This window comes from Erinaceus europaeus, chromosome 11 (genome assembly GCF_950295315.1).
Source record: "Erinaceus europaeus chromosome 11, mEriEur2.1, whole genome shotgun sequence".
NCBI classification, from domain to species: domain Eukaryota; kingdom Metazoa; phylum Chordata; class Mammalia; order Eulipotyphla; family Erinaceidae; genus Erinaceus; species Erinaceus europaeus.
The window spans coordinates 46,301,774-46,321,843 of NC_080172.1; the positions used below are offsets into that span (position 1 = coordinate 46,301,774).

General features: G+C 39.5%; 2 protein-coding genes across 4 annotated transcripts in view; both read left to right on the top strand.

Moving 5' to 3' along the window:
- LOC103127294 (titin-like) overlaps window positions 1–1,017 on the top strand; it is a 132,298-nt gene extending 131,281 nt beyond the window's left edge. The window contains exon 18 of the mRNA XM_060202352.1: window positions 866–1,017. Coding sequence (XP_060058335.1) covers window positions 866–1,017 — 152 coding nt within the window. The remainder of the gene's footprint in view (window positions 1–865) is intronic.
- On the top strand, window positions 928–15,722 carry LOC132541209 (neuroblastoma breakpoint family member 4-like). Of its 3 annotated transcripts, none has more exons than XM_060200965.1 (14): window positions 928–1,023; window positions 1,376–1,573; window positions 2,928–3,030; window positions 3,798–4,012; window positions 4,327–4,378; window positions 5,027–5,202; window positions 5,470–5,524; window positions 6,205–6,392; window positions 7,396–7,447; window positions 8,221–8,396; window positions 8,773–8,824; window positions 9,703–9,884; window positions 11,181–11,395; window positions 14,684–15,722. In XM_060200965.1, exons 2-13 carry the CDS (start codon window positions 1,396–1,398, stop codon window positions 11,378–11,380), a joined length of 1,629 nt encoding a protein of 542 aa, XP_060056948.1. In that variant the 5' UTR covers window positions 928–1,023; window positions 1,376–1,395; the 3' UTR covers window positions 11,381–11,395; window positions 14,684–15,722. The 3 variants fall into 3 exon arrangements, with proteins under 3 accessions (XP_060056948.1, XP_060056949.1, XP_060056950.1); XM_060200966.1 differs by having other exon boundaries at window positions 9,727–9,884; XM_060200967.1 differs by having other exon boundaries at window positions 8,338–8,396.
- Window positions 15,723–20,070: the final 4,348 nt, after the last annotated feature.

A 20,070-nucleotide genomic window follows, 5' to 3' on the forward strand; every position in this document is an offset into this window, starting at 1 on the left:
TGGGCAGTGGTATACATGGCTGAGTAAACATGTTACTACGTCTAGAACCTGGATTCAAACCTCTAGTCCTCATCTGCAGGGATGAAGTTTATCAAGCAGTAAAGCTGTTCTTTCTCTCTCCCTCTACTTCACCCCATCATATTCTCTGTGTCCTATAAAAGAAAGGGGGTGGCCACCAAGAGCTATGAACATTTTGTTATGATTTAAAAAATAACTTTTTGTTATGTTTTGTTATAAGATTATCACTATATATATTCCAGGAGAGATACGAACACTATTCTCATTCCTTTGTGTGAAAAGTATGTAGGATCATGAAAAAATAAAAACATGGAGGGGTGTCCTGCAGTAGCATACCCAGTTAAGTGTACGTATCACCATGCACAAGGACACGGGTTCAAGCCCCCCACTCCCCACCTGCAGGAGAAATTTTTGTGGTGAAGAAGCAGGTTTGCAATTCTTTCTCTCTCCATATGAGTCCGGGAGGTGGTGCAGTGGACAAGGTGCTGAACTCTAAAGTATGAGGTTCCCAGTTCAATCCCTAGCATCACATGTACCAGAGTGATATTTAGTTCTTTCTCTCTCCTCCTATACCTCTCATTCATAAATAAATAAATAAATAAATAAATAAATAAATAAAATAAAGATATCACCTAAAATAAAGAAGAAGGATAAGAACTGTGTTTGCGTCTCTGGGTAAAGAGGTCTGTCTGGGATCTAAGCACAGTAAACACTATTGAAGGAGAAGTTAAGGGGGTCCTGTTGGGGTGATCTCAGAGGGTGGCAGGCAGCCTTGTTTACCACATGCACAGCAACTGGAACACAGGGGCTCCCCAGATTCCATGACATGTCCCGCATTCCAATTCAGTTACTTTAGGTCCAGATTGGAGCCCAGGTTCCCTGTCCTTCATCTCTACTGACCCTGAACTGTACACAGGTTCTACTGTGGCTATAGACCAGCAAGCTGACCTTGGTGTTGGGTACACTGATCTCAGCTTCTGGGGAATCATCCCATTGTAATGAACTGTAAGTTCAAGATCACTATATTTTCACCCCTCTGTCCCCAGGGGACCTGCTGGGTATCACTTGTTTCTGAATGACTATTTTTAATTAACCAATTAATGAATTGATTGATTGATTGATTGATGTTGGATAGAGACAGAGAAATTGAGGGTAAAGTGGCAAATAGGGAGAAATAGAAATATCTATAATACTGTTTCACTACTCATGAATTTTTCCCTCTATAGGTGGGGCCCAGGGGCTTGAACTCATTCACATTTACAATAATGTATGTGCTTCACTGGGGTGCACCATTGCCCAACTGTATCACTTGTTTCTGACATCCTGTCCTATATTTCTTTACCCAATCCCTTCTCAGTCTTCTAATACTAAGTCACCATGGCAAAGTGTATCCTACCACTGTATCAGCCACTGGAGAGCAAGATCCTCCTGGAGTTAGACAAGGAGCTGCAGACCCAGATGGCCAAGTGTAGGCAGGACTTCTGGGACCACAGTGACAGGTTCCTGGACTCTATAGCCCAAACTGGCCATCTGGACCACAGGCTGTGGAGAAATGGTGAGTCTTCAGTGTCAGCCACCAAAAGGTGAATGGCCCCCAATTTCCTCTGAAATGCTAAAACCTTCCTAGTCCACGTTTCAAAAACTCCTCATTATTTGCACATACTAGGAAAAGTGTGTTCATTTGCTGGAGAAACTGAGGCATACATTGTGCAGCCACATGTCCAGATTGGAAGGGGATGTGGGAGAGGCTAAAGAGAAAGTCCAGATACTGGTCCTGGAGCAGCACATAGCTCCCTCTCATTTACCACCTCTGTTGATCACCAGTCTGGTTTCTGATCTAGGGGCGCAAGTTAATTTTGTTTTTTTCCATGTATAACTGAGTGCCTAAGGTACTTTTACTTTTTTCTCTTACTGTATTCACTCTATCCAAGTTTCACAAATAACCTGCTCTCAGCCTATTTATAACGAATATGCTATACAGGTAAATGCGAGCGCGCACACACACACACACACACACACACACACACACACACACACACATCTTTTCATCCATTCATTATTGATGATACAGGATCTTTCTGAGATTCAGCTAATAAAAATCAATCTAGTAATTAGACAGATGTGCATCTATCACTTGCTTTGAGCATTTTAATGTTCTTTGAATAGCCAGAAATACACTTGTTAAATCACATAGTATTCTGTGTACTCAGTTCCCTGCCTCCTCATTCTTGTGACTACTTGTGACTTCTTTCCATTTTTTACTACATTTTAAAATCAGAAATCCAGCTTTGTTCTTGCTCAAGGAGCTCTGACAGGAAAGTGCTACTTGCCCACTTTATAGTCTCAGAAGATTGAACCTAAGACTTTGGAGCCTCATGCACAAGAGTCTTTTTGCATAACCATTATGCTATCTACCCCTGCCCAAGATTTTATTAGATTTTACTAGTTTTATGTGATAGAATAACTGTTAATGTTTTTATTTATTTATTGGGGATTGATTTTTTTATAGTTTTCATTAAATACAATAGTTGGTAGAGGACTGAGTGGGGGTTGTATTTTTGTATGGAAAAATGAGAAATGTTATACATGTACAAACTATTGTATTTACTGTCAACAGAAGATGTGATTTATAACCTTGATAAATTCAAACTTGGCATTATGTCAACTTTCTGTACTTTGGAGAATTTTTCCATCTGGGTTATAACATAGGAAAAGAGAAAATGTGATAGGAAGAGAAATAGAGATTTGCAATTTAGATCACAAAGAAAGACTCCTCCTCCCTTCTTCTTTCTCTCTCCTCTCTCCTTCCTCATTCCTTCTCTTTTCTGTCTCCTCCCTTCTCTCTTCTCTCTCCATGGCAGTAAGCCCAGTGAAGACTCCTCTTGAGTTGAGTCTTTGTCTTTTTTCAGTCTGTGAAGAAGACCAACACATCCTGGATGCAGTATTTTGGGAGCAGCTAGTAGCTGAGGAAGGGGAGCTGACAGAGGAGTCAGCTCTAGCTGAGAAGTTAAGGTGAGGATGCCACTATCTTGGGAATTTCTGATCTCCTCAAAGTGAACATCTCAGAGGTTAGAAGGAATGACTTTGGGCAAGAAAATGCATTATATATATATATATATATATATATATATATATATATATATGAAAAATTAGAGTAGAAATTTGTTAATTTTGTATTATAATTATGATTCTCAACATTCTTTTCATTGGAGGAATTATTCACTTGAACTGTAAGGTAGATAGTTGACAAAATTCAAGTAAACTGCCTACAATGGCACTTTGTACATGCACAGGGATATGTCATAACCACTCAGTTCCCTTTCACACAATCACCTGCACTGATCACAGCTGTCAGTTGAAAGATGAATTCTTCTGTCTTTTCAATGAACATCAGCTGCACCTGTTCACACTTCTGAGTGTGTCTCTGTCCATTCACTGCATCACATTCCACCTGTGGTCTACATGGGAGCAGATGTGACTGCAGTGGAATAAAGAATGGATATTATCTGACCCATGTCTAGGAAGAGACCTGGCTTTGTATGAGAAAAAAGTAGATCAGTAGACCCCCTCCAGAGTCTCTGACAGAGCTCTCTCACACACAATCTCTGAGGGGGGCTGTGGGACATTCTTCCATTCCTTCCCACAGGCAGGTCACCAAAAATGTCACATTCTGTTTGGAGGGCTCCATGAGGGTATAGTAACAAAATTTTTTTCTGAAAATGCTCCTACTCAATCAACGATAACTCCTAACTCAAATTTCCTCCACTTCCCCAATTTAGAGAAAACAATGTTCTAATTAAAAACCAAGAACAACAGCTGCAAAAATTACAGAAAACAATTCAAGAAGGTAGACGTCTCTCCTCCCTGCTCTGTCAGCTCCTGCAGGGACTCCTTGCCCACAGGGGCCCTGATGAAACCCAGAATCAGGTCTTCTGGCAGCAGCTGACTGAAGGAAACCGGCTGGCAGAACACCTCCTCAGTAAGCTCAGCCCAGGTAAGTCACCCACAGCCCTCCTGCCCATACCCTGCCCACACCTCCACTGGGGAGGCTTCACCAGCTACCCTGGTACCCAGGATTCCAGTGGGGACAGAGAGTAGAGATGCAGAAGGTGGGGACAAAGGATCCCTTCTTTGTCCTCCTGGGGAGGCTGGGCTCTGAAAGTCATAGCACCCACAGAATGAGAGCAGAGGAGGTGTGACAGGGTTGAGTGTGAAAGTGAGAGCAGCCCAGTCCCAGTCTGGACACTGAAGAAGGGTTTATATAATGGTGTGCATTGGACTGACTCATTATGTCTAAATTCACTACAGAAAACCAAACTACTGAGCAGGAGGGGAACAAGCAGGAACCCACAAGCACAAGGTAACTGAAAACTTGGGGATTTTTTCAGTGGTGTGATAGTAAACATTCGATTTTAGGGTTAACCCAAGATGCACTGATTATAGACACTTTATCTTTTCTGCAATTATACAATGTCTAACATAACAATATTGCCTGTATTCATTGTAGCATAGGGTAAAGCCATTTTTGATCATAAGACTTGGCTAGCTGTAGTTAGTTGAGTGAGGAGTACTGAGCCCTCACAGACTCTGTGTTGTCCCTGATCTCTCTTTTCTGTGATATCTAGGGAGCAGGCACATCTGTCCCCACAGATAGTTCAGCCAGGTGGCTGGTATATCAAAGCAGGAAGATCAAATAGAAACACCAATATGGTTTGTAAAACAGTTGAAATAATTTTTATGATTCCCTGTGTTGAGTGACCTTCTATCCACAGAGATCAGCATCCTTATTCACTGAAAAAATGACTGGAAGCCAGTGCACTAAAACCCTTTTTTTGCCGTCCTCTCTTTCTCCTGCCTCCATGCAGACACATACTCCCTGTAGATTAGATAGGGTTTTCACATATTCTGAGCTGAAGTCTGTGGTGAGAGTATATATCCCAGTCTTCCGCAGAATCCAGCCCTGATCTGATGCCCACCCCTTCTCCAACTCCAGTTCTTCCTCTTCCAGGCTCATCACTATGCTTCGGGAATGGACAGAGAACGCTGCCCCAAGGCACTCACTAGATGGGCTCCATCTGACTTACTCATCCCTTCCTGATGTGTCTGATTCCTACTGGCCTTATAGAAGCTCTGCCATCCTGGCCTGGGAGGGAGAAGGAGTCTCTCCTGCTCAGCCTGTAGCTGGTGAGTGCCCCAGAATGTATGCAGAAGCCCCAGCTGGACTCCAAGGAGACCACTGTTCACCACATTTCTGGGTGTGTTGAGGTGTAATCCCTATGTGCAAACCTTAGGGAGTCACATTGGTCTGCCTCAGTATGTGGAATGGAGACATGAGATGGTTGAAAAAAGCATCCATTCTTCCAAATGGCAGAGTTCACGAAGTCTCTGATGTTCATATGTGAACAATGGTAGTGTTCCCCTTAATGTGATTGATGTTGATATTTATTTCAGAAAACCATCCAAATTTTGAGGAGGAGGATAATGATAATGACAATCAAGATAACAGGTAACTGAAAATAATCATGTGTCTTACTTCAGTGGTGGCATCAGACCCAGGATGATCACAAAGTGTCCCACTAAACTCTTTTTTCCTACTTCCCTTGTAAACATTACTTCCATTATTTTCCTTCTAGTGTTGTGGTAGTCACTAGCTTGGCAGAGGTACTGCTTGTCCTCTATTCTGTCTCCCATTTGTGACAGCAGAGTAGGAAGTGTGTCTGCCTCTGCTAGCTTCATGTCATCATGTAGACAGGTAGGTGCTTAATGGCAAAGAAGATGAGTAGAGAAAGGCTTTAAATTATTTCTGTACTAGATATAAATACAGTTGAAGTAAACCTTAGTATTTCAGTATCTATTTTGATTCATCCTGTGTTCACAGGACCAGGGAGTGGGAATTCAACAAATTTATGTCAAGGTCTTGAAGTCAAATTGGCTGTTTTTCAGTGTGTTTCACAATGCCATTAACTTTTCAGTCTCTTTCCTCATAAATTCATATTCTGATCAGTGCTCTGAGCACCTCATTGTCCATTGCTTCCCAATTGTCTCATTGCTCTGCATGCTGGCATTAGGTGAAATAGCTTTTATAAATTTCTATATGTGAATTCATTTTTTTTTCTTTGACCAGTCTTTTTGTTGTCCATCTAAATCAGCTAAGAGTCTATTGACTAATCTTCCGTTTCATTCCAGTCCCTCCTACCCCATGAGGAGCAGCAGGGAGCTGCCTGAGGGAGAAGAGGATGAGATTCATCAGGACTCACTGGATGAAGGTCATCTGACTCCTTCAATTGACCACAATCTGTCAGATGATCACAGACATTATGGACATATCTCATTGTCACCTGTTGAACATGAAAATTTAGTTGAGGATGGAGAAGGTGAGTACACCCACTATAGAGATATCTTGTTTAAAACATGGTTTATTAATTTAACATAATAATACTGTATTATTTATTAGTATAATTTCACACCAGTGTATATTTGTATGCCATCACACCAGATAAATCCCTCCAAGTATCCCTTCTTTCTGCTGCACCCTTACCTATTTCTCCTAAAAGTTTCTAGATTTTTCAGAGTCTATGACACCTAAATTAGTAACATCATGTCAGGGGACAAAAGGGTGGAATCAAAAGTGATTACAGTCCATGAAATAGAAATAGAAATAGAATAGAGCTACAATGACTAGACAGTTTTACTCTTGTATGGAAAATATATGACTGAAACAAGGTGACTTCAATAATCATTATGATGATGGCGATGGTGATTGTAGTGAACTATTTTTGCTCACTTGACATGAAGGTCTGAGAACAGAACCAAACTACATAGTTGTTGCATCACAGGATGATTAAAGTCTCTGACCTGCAGCTTCCCTCTAGGATCCAGCATGTCACCTGTTCTCCACCTACACATCATTCTCTTCTTGAGTTTATTTCATTGCAATTCCTCAAATATATTCAACATTCCTAATATTCTCAACCATTTATTCAATTATATGCTTACAAATGAATTTTGTTACATTTTTATTTGTCAAAAGTTGCATAGTTTGTCTACATTGGGTACATATGCCAGATGTGTATATTTAACATGAATTATATTGATGTATATGTATGTTTAAATTTCTAGCTTCAAAGTTACACTGTTCTTTTTTCTCTCATGTGAAGTTTCTTTGGCTTTGATTTTTCTTGATTTACTATATATCCTTCATTTCAGAAAACAATCTAAAAATTCTGTCTTTCCCTTATTTTCACTGAGGACTAACTTTAACTTCAGTAGTTCTACTGTTTCTCATTTGAGCAAACAATTTATTATTAATAAGTAGTGTAAAAATGATTACCATGATACATAGAACAGACTAATTGGTTATGTCTTAATTAATTGCAGAAAATAAAATCACTGACCTGGATAAGGACAAACAAGAAATCATAAGTACAAGGTAACTCAAGAAATTCTGATATTGATTTAAATAGTGTAATGCTGAACATTTCATTACAAGGATAAAATGCTGAACCTATATATTGAATACAATTTGTAACCACAAAGTACCTGTTTAAGAATGTTGATTCTGTTCACTGCCACACTGCATAAAATCATTTTTATGACCATGCTATCAGATAACATATAACTAGTTGAAATGAATAAATCACAGTCATGAGAATATGTGCTCTCCCCTGCCCCCTCCTTTCTGTTAAATTCAGCAGCAGTTCAGCTGCTGATATGTCATAACAGAAAAGTTAGAAAATGTTTACATCATGTGGCAGTGTTTAGAAAACAATACCTTGACTTGAGGGCAAGACATTAACACTGCATTCCTAGATCACTGGTTTATATCAACACAGTTTGAGTTTATGCAAAAGTGTAAAAGTCATAATCATGGTTTTCAATGTGCTGTGACTCCTGGATTTCATCCTTGAGAATTCAGTCTCCATGTTCACAAGTGACATTGATGACTGGCTAGTCTTTCTTTATCCTCTTCCCCCACCCTCCACCCTTCCTTTCTTATTTTCTCTTCTTTCCTCTTCTTCCTCTTCTCTCCTCCCACCCCCGATTTCCTGTCCTCCAGAACACCTACTCTTTCTGATGAACTGGACAGATTTCCCCCTCATTCTGTGCTGCAGTCTTCAGTGAGAACACAGCCATGTCTTCTATAGAAACCTGTCATATTCCGCATGACACCTCCATGTCTGACTCCAGTTCTCCCTCTTCCAGGCTCATCACTGTGCTTCGGGAATGGACAGAGAATGCTGCTCCAAGGCACTCACTAGATAGGCTCCATCTGACTTACTCATCCCTTCCTGATGTGTCTATTTCCTATTGCCCTTACAGAAGCTCTGCCATTCTAGCCTGGGAGGGAGAAGGAGTCTCTTCTGCTCATCCTGGAGTTGGTAAGTACCCCAGAGTAAGTGCAGTCCTGTTGAACTTCAAGGAGTCACGTTTTCCCCAATCCCATATTTCTGAGTGTGCTGAGAGATATACACCCTATGGAAGCACTGGGAAGGTAAATTTATCTTCGTAAGTCTCTGGAAGAAATTGTGTTGAGAGTGTCCAGTCATTCTCATGGCAGGTTGTGCTGTGCCCTGGTCCCTGTTCAGTCATTGGACTCCAGACAGGTCTCAGAATTCATCTCAGTTCCGCAGCTCATGAGACACACTGTTGTTCTTGTTCCTAGTTTACATCAGGTGTCTCTCTATATAACAAACACTATTTATAGTATCTGAATAGAGGTCTTCTCAATGTGACTGGTGTCTGTGTTTATTTCAGAAAACCATCCTTATTCTGAGGAGGAGAATGATAAAGACAGTCCAGATCCCAGGTAACTAAAACAATCATAGATCTTACATCAGTGGTGTCAATGGTGACATCAGACCAAGGAGAGTCATCAAGTGCTGACTCTTTCTCCTAAGTAGCCAAGTGATACTATAATAAATCCTCTGTTTTCACAGTGGGACTTTGTGGACCTCTTCACTAACTCTATAGTACTCTATAGTTCAGTACTCTATAGTTCAGTGACATCTGCTCAGTTGATGGAAAAGTTTTTGGCCATCTTCCACTTTCCCTTTTGTGACAGCAGTGCAGGAGGCATATATGCCTCTGCCTGTCTGAGGGTGCCCTGTGGACTGGTATCTCATAGCAAAGATGTGCAGAGAAAGACTTTGTACTATTTTTTATCGACAATAGTAGACTCAACAACTAATTTTTTTTTTAATTAAGTATTGCCAAAGCCTGTGTTAACATAATAGTTGCATTTGAGTTCAACATACATATACAGAAATGTTGAAGGTCCCTTTATGGTTTTTTAAGTGTGTTCATGGTCCTTCTGATCTATTCAGTCTCCTTCCTCATAGCTCACTTTCTGATCATTTCACTGAGTACCTATTTTGTCAATCTCTTTTTCTTCTTCCATCTACCCACACTCTGGCACTAGCTTATAGATAATTTTAAATATATTTATTTATTTATTTATTTATTAGTTGAGGAAAGAGAGAGAATAAGTGCACTGTTTTGACACATTAGAGGGATTGAACTTGGAACCTCACAATTGTAAGTTCATTACTGTAGCCATTGTGCTATCTCTTGGGTCACAATTAGAAGAATTTCAAAGTCTCTTTGTATATGATTTGTCTTTTCCCTGTGACCAATCCATTATTGTTCCCATAAAAATCAGTATTCTAATCCTCCACGTCATTCCAGTCCATATTCTCCCATGAGGATCAGCTGGGAGTTGTCTGAGGGAGAAGAGGATGATGTTTCTGAGGACTCACTAGCTGAATGTTACCTGACTCCTTCTGTTGGATATGACCTGTCAGATAAGCTTTATGAGTATGTCTCATTCTCACCTGCTGAGCAGGAAGTCTCAACTCAGGGTGTAGAAGGTGAGTACATCCCGTATAAAGGGCTCTCTCCTGCTCTCTAACCATGAAGGTCTAAGCACGGAGTCAGACTACTCAGTTATATCACAAAGGAGAAATAGGAGACCTTCTCTCATAGTCCTCTGTCCTGTGATTAAACCCAGAATTCTAGCAGATAGCTTTATGGAAAGAAAGAAAGAGAAAGAGAGAGAGAGAATTGTAGCACTGCTTTACCACGTGAGGCTTCTCCCCTGCAGATGGGTTCTGGGGGGGTTAAGATTGGGTACTCATGGATTGCATCATGTACAATTAACATAATGTACCACCACCTTGCCGGGATAGCACTAGGGTGTTTCTTCCCAGGCACATGCTCTCTGGGTTGGAGAGAGCTCCACCAGAGCCAACCTGGGCTGCTGCTTACTCAGTAAAGTGGGAGAGGAACCAGGAACTCCTGACGGAGCAGGAACACAATGTATCTTTATTGATCAGAGACAACGCCTTTATATCTTTTGAAATGGAAGTGGCAAGTCTGAAAATGAAATGTCTAGGAAAGGGGGTGGAAAAAAGGAAAGAGCACAAAGGTAAAAAGCTTCCACAGCAACTGTTGAGAAGGTTTTAACCAGTAGGATTAATCAATACCCTGAAGGAAGGGTGGGTCTCAAGGTAGAAAGAAGATAGATCAGGCAAAACAATGATTATGTAAATAGGCCATAGTGTCAGCAATGGAGTATGGAGCAGGGGGGGTTGCCCAACACCACCTGATCCTCCTCTTTTTCTTGAGATTCATTCTGTTCTCCTTTGAATTTATCAGGACAGTGATAGGGTGTTATACTCAATATCTATCATGTTCAATCATTTATTTAATTGCACATGCTTGTATGTGATATATTTGTATTTTATCATAACTTAAATATTTACATTAAATAAGTATGTTATAAAGTGCAGAATTAATATGGAATACACTAATGCATTATGTTAAAATTCTTAGCATTAGACATTTTTCTTTTCTTTGCCCCTATATAGTTTATTTTTCAACTATGGTATTTTTTGAGATCTGATACCTCTTCTCTCAGCATTTCAGTCCATATCCTGTTACTTTGTTTCCATGTTCCTTTTCTATCTTCAAAGCACTTATTTTACTTTAAAGCATCTTATTTTACTATACAACGTAGGAAGGGTCACCAAGGATGAAAAAGAAACTGAATTGGTTTGGTTTCATTTATAACCTGTTTCTCACTTGGTCCCTCCTGGGTGAAAGAGCAAGTCGCAGTGAGAGCATGAGCAACCAAGAATCCTGTTGACTATGGTCTTCTTTTTTAGAGCTGGGTTTGGATACACCTATTGGAATGAAGAGCCATCCCAGGCTGGGAGCTGACACTCTTGGTGGTCTGGCTGATGACAAGGCTGAGTGCAAAGTCACTGATCACACTAATGTTGCCAGTGTCCTGAAACCCAAGATAATAAAAAAGAAACTTCCATTTTGCAAATGCAAAATAGCATGCTGCTTCCCAGGCCTATAAATTTAGGATACAAAGGTAATCCTTAGGGAGGTATATTTTTTAATTTATTTATAAAATGGAAATATTAACAAGATCATAGGATAAAAGCGGTACATTTCCATACAATGCCCACCATCAGAACTCCATATCCCATCTCCTCCCTTGATAGCTTCCCTATTCTTTATCCTTCTGGGAGTATGGATCCAGGATCATTACGGGGTGCAGAAGGTGGATGGCCTGGCTTCTATAATTGCTTCTCCCTTGAACATGGGTGTTAGCAGGTCAATCCATACTCCCAGCCTGTCTCTCTCTTTCCCTAGTGAGTCAGGGCTCTGGGGAGGTCAGGCTCCAGGACACATGGTGGGGTCCTCTTCCCAGGGAAGTCCAGTTGGCATCATGGTAGCATCTGGAACTTAGTGGCTGAAAAGCATTACCATTTAAAAAAAAACATTTATCATATAAAGAAGAACAAATTGTTAAATAATCAGGAACCTAAAGGCAAGAATATTGCAGATGAGATTTGGGTTTTTTAATTTAATTTGTTTATATATAATATGGAAACACTGACAAGACCATAGGATAAGAGAGGTACAATTCCCACCACAAGAACTCTGTATCCCATCCCCTTCCTTGATAGCTTTCCTATTCTTTATCCCTCTGGGAGTATGGACCCAATGTTATTATTGGGTGCAGATGGTGGAAGGTCTGGCTTCTATAACTGCTTCTCTGCTGAACATGGGCATTGACATGTCAATCCATACTCCCTGCTGGTCTCTCTCTTTCCATAGTGGGCTAGGGCTCTGAGTAAGCAGAGCTCCAGGACACATTGGTGGGGTCGTCTGCCCAGGGAAGTCCAGTTGGCATCATGGTAGCATCTGGAACCTGGTGGCTGAAAAAGAGCCAACATATAAAGCCATGCATATTGTTTATTAATCATGAATCTAAAGGCTGGAATATTGCAGATGAAGATTTGGGGGTCTCCATTTTGGAAATAGTTAATAGGTCTATTTTAGGTATATTCCAAAGGGCCCATGATTTTATTGGTTTTTCCCTGAGCCTGAAATCTGATATGCAGGGAGATGATGTCATGGCTGGAAAAAGGGTCAGAAAGCTGGATCAGGGCAAAAAGTAGCTCTCAAATATGGGAAAAGTGTGCAAATACCGTTGGCTGTAAACCCCTCTCTATTTGGTCTGGGGCCCATATTCAGCTTAGGAGCCTATGTAACTTCTACATCCCTGTAGGCCTGAATTTGCATTCTGTGGTCATGAGTAGGAACATTCCGAGTTGCACCAATTTCAGGACCCATCTTCAGGTGGTAGATAAAGTATGTTATTCAATCCCCCTGCAGAGGATGGAACATTCTCTACTATTATTCATCCACATTGAGGGCAAAGTCCTATGTGGGCTCCCAAAGGGGTCCATTACGTTGTTCCTGATGGAGATGACCAGTGATATGATAATGGAGAGAGGTCTAGGCTCATCTGGTTTGTCTATTATCGTTTATTCCAAATACTGATTCTGCCTCTAACTGACCTCATGTTCTATTTTCCATGGTTGTTGCCATCACTATAGCCCATTCAACCCACTCCTCTGCTTGCATTTTGAACACTATTATCTCTCTACTCTTCCTGTGCAGTTTCTCTGTCACCATTCAATGTAGCCAAAGAAAAACCTAGTACCATGATTCTAAGTGACCAGAGAACACATAATAAATGTGTGGGGTACATGTAACTATTCCCTTCAGACAGAAGTTCATATTCACTTTAAGAGTTCAGGATAAGCTCAAGGACCGGCATCAGGATCCCGGTTCGAGCCCCCGGCTCCCCACCTGCAGGCAGGTCCCTTCACAGGCGGTGAAGCAGGTCTGCAGGTGTCTGTCTTTCTCTCCGCCTCTCTGTCTTCCCTTCCTCTCTCCATTTCTCTCTGTCCTATCCAACAACAATGACATCAATAATAACTACAACAATAAAATAACAAGTGCAACAAAAGGGAATAAATAAATAAAATCAATTTTAAAAAAAGATTTAAAAAAAAAAGAGTTCAGGATACAGTGAGTAACATGCATACAGAGACAGTACTGTAAAGCAATTGTGTTTCCCTGCTCTACAAGGAATGAGATGATTTCTTTCTCCTCATAAAAGTTAACATTTCAGTACATTACTTACTAAATTGATCTCACAACTCACTAATTCATTCAAAAATAAGATTCAAGAATTATTATTATCAAACAATGTCTATATTAATATGCATGCCCTCTTTAGGATATTCTTAAACACAGCAGTCAAAGGATAGTGCACATAACAAAGAACACATTTCACCATGGGGGAAGATCCAGGTTCCAGTCCCTGGGTACCATATGATAGCAGCTGTCCAGAGTAGCTTCAGGAGTGATGGGACAGTACAGTGATGTCTCTTATTTTCTCTCACCTGTCTCTCTTCCCCCATCACACCCTTCCTAAAAACTTTTAAAAGAATTCTGAAATGTGTGGTGCAAGAGAAAAGGCCCAGCAAAAATCATGACTGCAAACATTTAAAAACAAATAAAATACAGAAAAAAAAATTTTCTTCTGCAAAGTCTAAAAGTAGGCCAGCAAAATACCTCATTTAGATAGTGTGCTGCTTTGCTATACCAATGACCCAGACTCCACTCTGGCCCCAGAACACTGAAGGAAGATTCTGTGCTATGCTATGTCTCATTCTCTCTTACTCAATCTAAAAAAAGAAAGAACTCTAATATGAAAGATATGACCACAGTGTTAGCTCACCTGGATCATGTGTCAGCTTTGTAGTGTGAGTGACCCAGATTTGAGATCACACAACAAAGTTGAGACATCTTTCTCTTTCTCCATTTCTTCTTCATTTTTCTTTCTACCAGGAAAAAAAAATGTCAAAAAGTAGAAAAGTCCTATTGACAACAAATAAATGAATCTGAATAAATGAATAATTTTCCAGAGGGATATGATAAAGACAGCTATTATCTAAAATAAATAGGAGTTAAAGGGAAGGGGGCATAAAGCAAAGGTATCTGGGTATTTCCAAGACAGTGGGGCAGCCAAAGGGAGCTGGGAGAGTACCAACTCCTGATGGGATGAGGACAATTGTCTCCATACTCTGGCTCTCAGACTGGGTATTAATTGGGAGATATTTATTCCCCCTGGAGAACTTCTGTTTCCCCCCCCTCAGTCAGCCTGTGGTTCCCCTTAGCTGTTTTTCTCCATGGGAACTTAATTTGCTCCTGCTCTGCACCTCTTCACCCTCCCCTGAACTCAGCTACAAGACCTCACCCAGAGGAGCCTCTGAATCTTCTTCTCTCTCTCTTTCAGATGCTACATGTACTTATGCAAATATATATAGTGTTTATATGAAGAATCATATTATATAAAGTGTGTCTTTTTTATTAATGAAGAAAGTCTAAACCAGCAAATCAACTTAAAACCAAAGAGATTACCACAAGAATATGTTCAAGTATAGTTATCAGAACCACAAGCCACCACAAACCCAAAAAGGACTGGTTAGGTGGGGAAAGTCTCAGGTCTTCAACCTCAACTGTGAAGCATACTAAGAAGACTAGTATCTAGATGAAAATACGGGTTTACTCCTAAACTTGACCTCCCAATTCTCACCCAGCACACAGCCTCGTCAGGAGCACCTAGAGGAAGAGATAATCTCAAATTGTGCATTCTTTGACCTCACATGAGCTGTACTAGAAGCAGACAGCAGAGTCTGGGCAGTGTTCTTGCTGAAATATTTAACCTGAACTCAATCAGGAGAGAACTATCAACCACAGAGTTTAGCCCAAAAAGTAAGAAAACACACCTGACCTGTCTTTCTTCAAACTTCCCATGTCACCATCAATTAGATGATGAAAAGAGAAATTTTGGAAGCAGAGAGATGCAATGATTGTACTACCTAGTTTTGTCTTTCTGAACCCAAAACACTCTCCTCTTTTCGTGTGGCCTTAGTGGTGGTGACATGTATTCTTTGAAGATAGTAGGTTAGTATCTGACTCAATGGTCCACTTCTGACACTATGGTGATACACTTTGGGTTGAACTCAGACTCACCCTTTAACATGAATATGGCATAATCAATGCTGTCAGCTTCCTTCCAAAGCTCACAAAGAGAACACAGTGTGCTATCTCCATCACTTGTGATAGTGATCACTTTGTTGAGGACACTAAAAGTATAATCATTGTAAATGCTCAGCGATTTATTTTTATAATTATTTGGCTATTCCTTGAATGACACTTTGGAAGAATGTGCTCTCACAAAGACCTGAAGACTGTACTATACTCAAATGCACTATAATCAAATGCTATGTTCCTATTTGTGTATTGGCAATTTTATTATTGTAATTCTATAAATCATGGGGAGCAAAATATGTGCAATTTATCCATCACTGTTATTGTAACTTTATTCTTATGATAATATCAGTTGCTTAGTTGATGAGACTACAAATCACTTTATTGAAAAGGACAAGCATTTTATTTCTGTAAGTACATAGTCATTTCTTGAATGTTAGTTTAACATTAAAAAATATACTGTTCCTAATTATTTTTCTCTAAATGTCCCCATACCTTTTGATCCCTGTTACATTCAATGTTTTATTTCTGTTGATACATATATAATTTTATAATTCTACTTTCATGGTTATATTTGCTGGTATTTTGTTACAGGGAAGAATGTCTCCACACCCTTCCACAGAAATATAATTTTATTTCATTCATTGTGACTTTCACAGATTGTAAACTCACTTTTACTATCCAAATCTACCTTTAAAAGCAGACATTTGGGTCTCCTGACTGCAGCTATGAAGTGCCATCTCTGTAGCCTTTTTGCAAGGAGCACAAGCTCTCATTCATAGCACTGTCTGCACTGGGGAGGTCAGTGCTCATTACTCCTTCCCCTCCTGTCTCAAAACTCCCAGAGAATGTTGGAGACATTTAGTGGGAGAACATTGGGTAGGAAATATATATTTCTAGTTCATGGCTCCAAACATACTATCCACAAGTGATTACCACAATCAGCTATATTGATCATAAGCCTTCAGCATTCATTCTCCAGACACATCATTAGTGCATAGAGCCACCTCATCTCAGGCCTTGAGCATGATGAGCTCACCGAGCAGCTCCTCTTAGGAGAGACACAAATGAGACATTCACTTCCCATAGATGCAGGTGTCCTGCTGACAGTCTGTGAGCAACATGATTTTTTCATGTCTGAGTTTCAGTTCACACACTAAAAAGCAAATTCTAGTGATTTCCTCATGACTGAATTCAGTCTGTCATTTTCACCAATAATTATGTCACATAATAATGTGTGTGCTTTCTGTCACAGCCATGTGAGGACTAAGAATGTGTACTGTGCCCATCAGCACTAGTGTGACTTTAATCTTGGGATACCCTAATGTGTTATATTCATGGGGACTTTGTTGAGGGGACACAGATTTGTTAATTGTAAAGACCTAGAGCTTTATTTCTATAATGATGTAATCATTATCTTAGTACTTTGATAGTGTAACGAGTCTCTTTCTGATCTTTCTTTGAAAAATTTCCCATAACTCTGAACCCTTGATGTAGTCAACTATTGTATTTCTTGTGTTAGTACATTGATATTTTGTAAGATTGTATTAGCTGTGATAGTGCTATGACAAGGAACACTTCACCTTCCTTTCCTACTGATAAAACTTTTGTTCATTTCACTGTGGCATGTGGAAAATTTACACCCAATACTATAATTCATTCTTAAAATTTAAATAAATCCTGGGTCTCTTGAGATGTTTTCCTAAAATTTTGGATCCAGGGAGCACCAGACCTGTAATATTCTCACCCCCACACAACAGTCTGGACCTGGGAGGTCAGAGGTCATTAATCCTCTAATTCCTGTCTCCAAACTTCCTGAGGTCAGAGCCTCTTATTGGGACTATATTAGGAAGGAGGAAATGATTCTCAGTTCATAGCTTCAAACAGACTCTCCACAAGTCGTGAGCATAACAACCTTTATTTTACTCATAAGATTAGAAGTGGCACATGGAATTAGAAGCATGCAGAGTTCACACTCCAAACACAGGGAACACACAGAGATGTTTTCATCCAGTGTACAGTCCACACAGGATACACAGCACAGCCCTCGAGTACTGGTATCCCACTGATACTCTGGACACAGCATAGGTTTCCATGTCTGAGTCTCAGAGCATGTACTCCAAAGAAGCCCTACTAAGAATGTATCATCAAAATGGGCACCTTAAGACACAAATTACAATCTCACAATGATGGTTTGTGCCACAATTAGGCTAATCCTTGAACTCACTGTGAAACCCAGGACATAGTACAGCTCTGATTTTAACTATTTCCTATCTGCTGACTGACAGTCCTTTTGTTGCTCTACTTCTAGTTGGTTAAAGTGGATAGTTATGCGGTTTACTAGTGATTTATCCTGTTTGCTAATGTGGGCCTGTATCACTATGAACTTCCCTTTTAGCACTGTTTTTGCTGCAACCCATAGGGTCTGGTTTCTTCATTTACATTGGTATCAAGATAATTCTTAATTTCTTTATTTATCTCTTCAATGACTCATTTATTATTGTTTAGTCTCCCAGCTTTGGGGGAAATTTCTTTTTCTTTTTTGATTTCTAGTTTCATGCTTTCATGGTCTGAGAGGATTTACTTTATAGTTTCAATATTTATATATTTATTTAGACTGTCTTTGTGGGCCAGCATATGGTCAATCCTTATAAATGTTCCATGTGTACTTGAGAAGAATGTGCACTTTACTTTTGTGATAGAAAGTTCTGTATATATCTGTTAGGTCCACTTCATCTATGGTTTCATTTAAGATCACTATTTCTGTATTCACTTTTTTGTCCAGATGTTCTGTCTCTTGCTGTGAATGATGTGTTGAAATCTACTATTATTGTGTTGCTATCAATTTCCCCCTTCCATTCAGTGTTTGCTTTACATATTTGGGTGCCTGAGTTTTGGACATATATGTTTACAATGGTTCTATCTACTTGTTGTTTTGATCCTTTAACCATTATCTAGTGTCCTCTGTCTCTGATTATGTTCTTTGCCTAAAAGTCTATTTTATAAGAGAACAGAATAGGTGTCCCTGACCTTTTTTGTGAGTTATTAGCTTGGAACATCCTGCTCCAACCTCTTATATTCAGATTCCATTTGTCTTGTCTTTGGATGTGTGTTTCCTGAAGACATGTGATGGATGGATCCTATTCTTCAATCCACTTAGCTACTCTGAGTCTTTTGACAGGTGAATTTAGGCCATTCACATTTAGGGTGATTACTGATATATGTGGTTTACTTATGTCCATTCTGATTTTTGTTTTGAGTTTATTTTAAATTACTGAATCTTTGCCCATTTGTTTCTATCTGACCTTTTTGTGAATGAGTTTCTGTGGTGAATGTCTCACTGATTTTTCTTGTGCTTTCTGTAAATCTCTGTTCCTTGTTTTATTTTGTGTTTACCATGTGTGTAATAACTAGCATTGCATATCTAGAAAAGTCTTCTTCTTTAAGTTGACCTTGACTAACAAACATTTGATAGGGTTTCTTTGTCTTTTAATTCCCTCCCCTATATGCTTCTTGTTCTTTTCTATTTTTGCTGTGTTCTTGTTTCTAGTCAACTGCTGTTCACCTCACTTAGAATGTGTATTCCTTTGTTTCCTCCTTTCCTGTAGGGTGCCATAAAGTATTTCTTGAAAGCCCTTTAGTTTTTGAATATTTGATAAAACTTTTATTTCTCCCTCATATTTGAAGGATTATTTTGCTGGGTACAAGATTTGTGACTGGAATTCCCTCTCCTTTAGTGCCTAGAATATGCCATTCCACTCTTTCCTTTCCTGTAGGGTTATTGAAGAAAAATATGATGAAAATATGATAGTTCTTCCTTTGTATGTAATTTATTTCCTTTCCCTAGAAGCCTGCAAAAAAATTCCTTATCATTAAGTTTTGTTAGTTTTACAATAATGTGCCTTGGTGTTGGTCATTTTGGGTTTACAAAACTGGGTGATAGGTCTGCCTCCAAATAAGTATGTTCTGAGGATTGCTTAGGTGAGGGAAATTCTCAGATAAAATTTCTCTGAAAAGTACCTCTGGACCTTTGACCTGGTCTACCTCTTCAGGTATAACTCATATATTTACCTTTTTGTGGAGTCTTCCATTTCACAGAGAGTAGCTTCATTCTTTCTAAATCTTTCCCATCTATCATTTTTGAATTAAAAGAGTGGGCTATGTCATTTAGATTGGAAATTCTTTCTTCTGCATGTAACTCTACTTCCTAAACTTCTACTTGAGTTTGAACTGAACTAAAGGTTTCTTTCAGTCCTTACAGTTCTACTTGAAATTTTTCTTTCTTGCTTCCTAACTGCTTAGTGGTCTCTGCTTGAAGTTCTACTTTCAAACTTTGTGTGAGGCGAACATGATAACCACTATACTATGGAAACTACTTTCAAACTTTGTATCTTCTTATCAAATTCTGTTCTGAGTTACTCTTTCATGAGTCTTAATTCCAAAGTAAAATGCTTTTTCAATTCTTGCTTAAGTTCTTGCAGAGTTCTCATAATAAGCTTTCTATATGTCTCTGATAGATTCTCTGCATCTGGCATTTCTTGGATTCCGTCTGTTTGGCTTCTCTCTGTTTGTTGTGGCATATTTTGTTGTTTGTTTCTTTGTTTCTGCATGTATGGTGTTGGTTATTGT

Excerpts from the sequence above, each read along its gene's own strand:
- LOC132541209 (XM_060200965.1), top strand. The coding sequence starts at position 1,396 with ATGGCAAAGTGTATCCTACCACTGTATCAGCCACTGGAGAGCAAGATC. Across the intron at positions 5,525-6,204 it reads AATGACAATCAAGATAACAG|TCCCTCCTACCCCATGAGGA; the intron begins GTAACTGAAAAT and ends GTTTCATTCCAG. Across the intron at positions 7,448-8,220 it reads CAAGAAATCATAAGTACAAG|GCTCATCACTGTGCTTCGGG; the intron begins GTAACTCAAGAA and ends TCCCTCTTCCAG.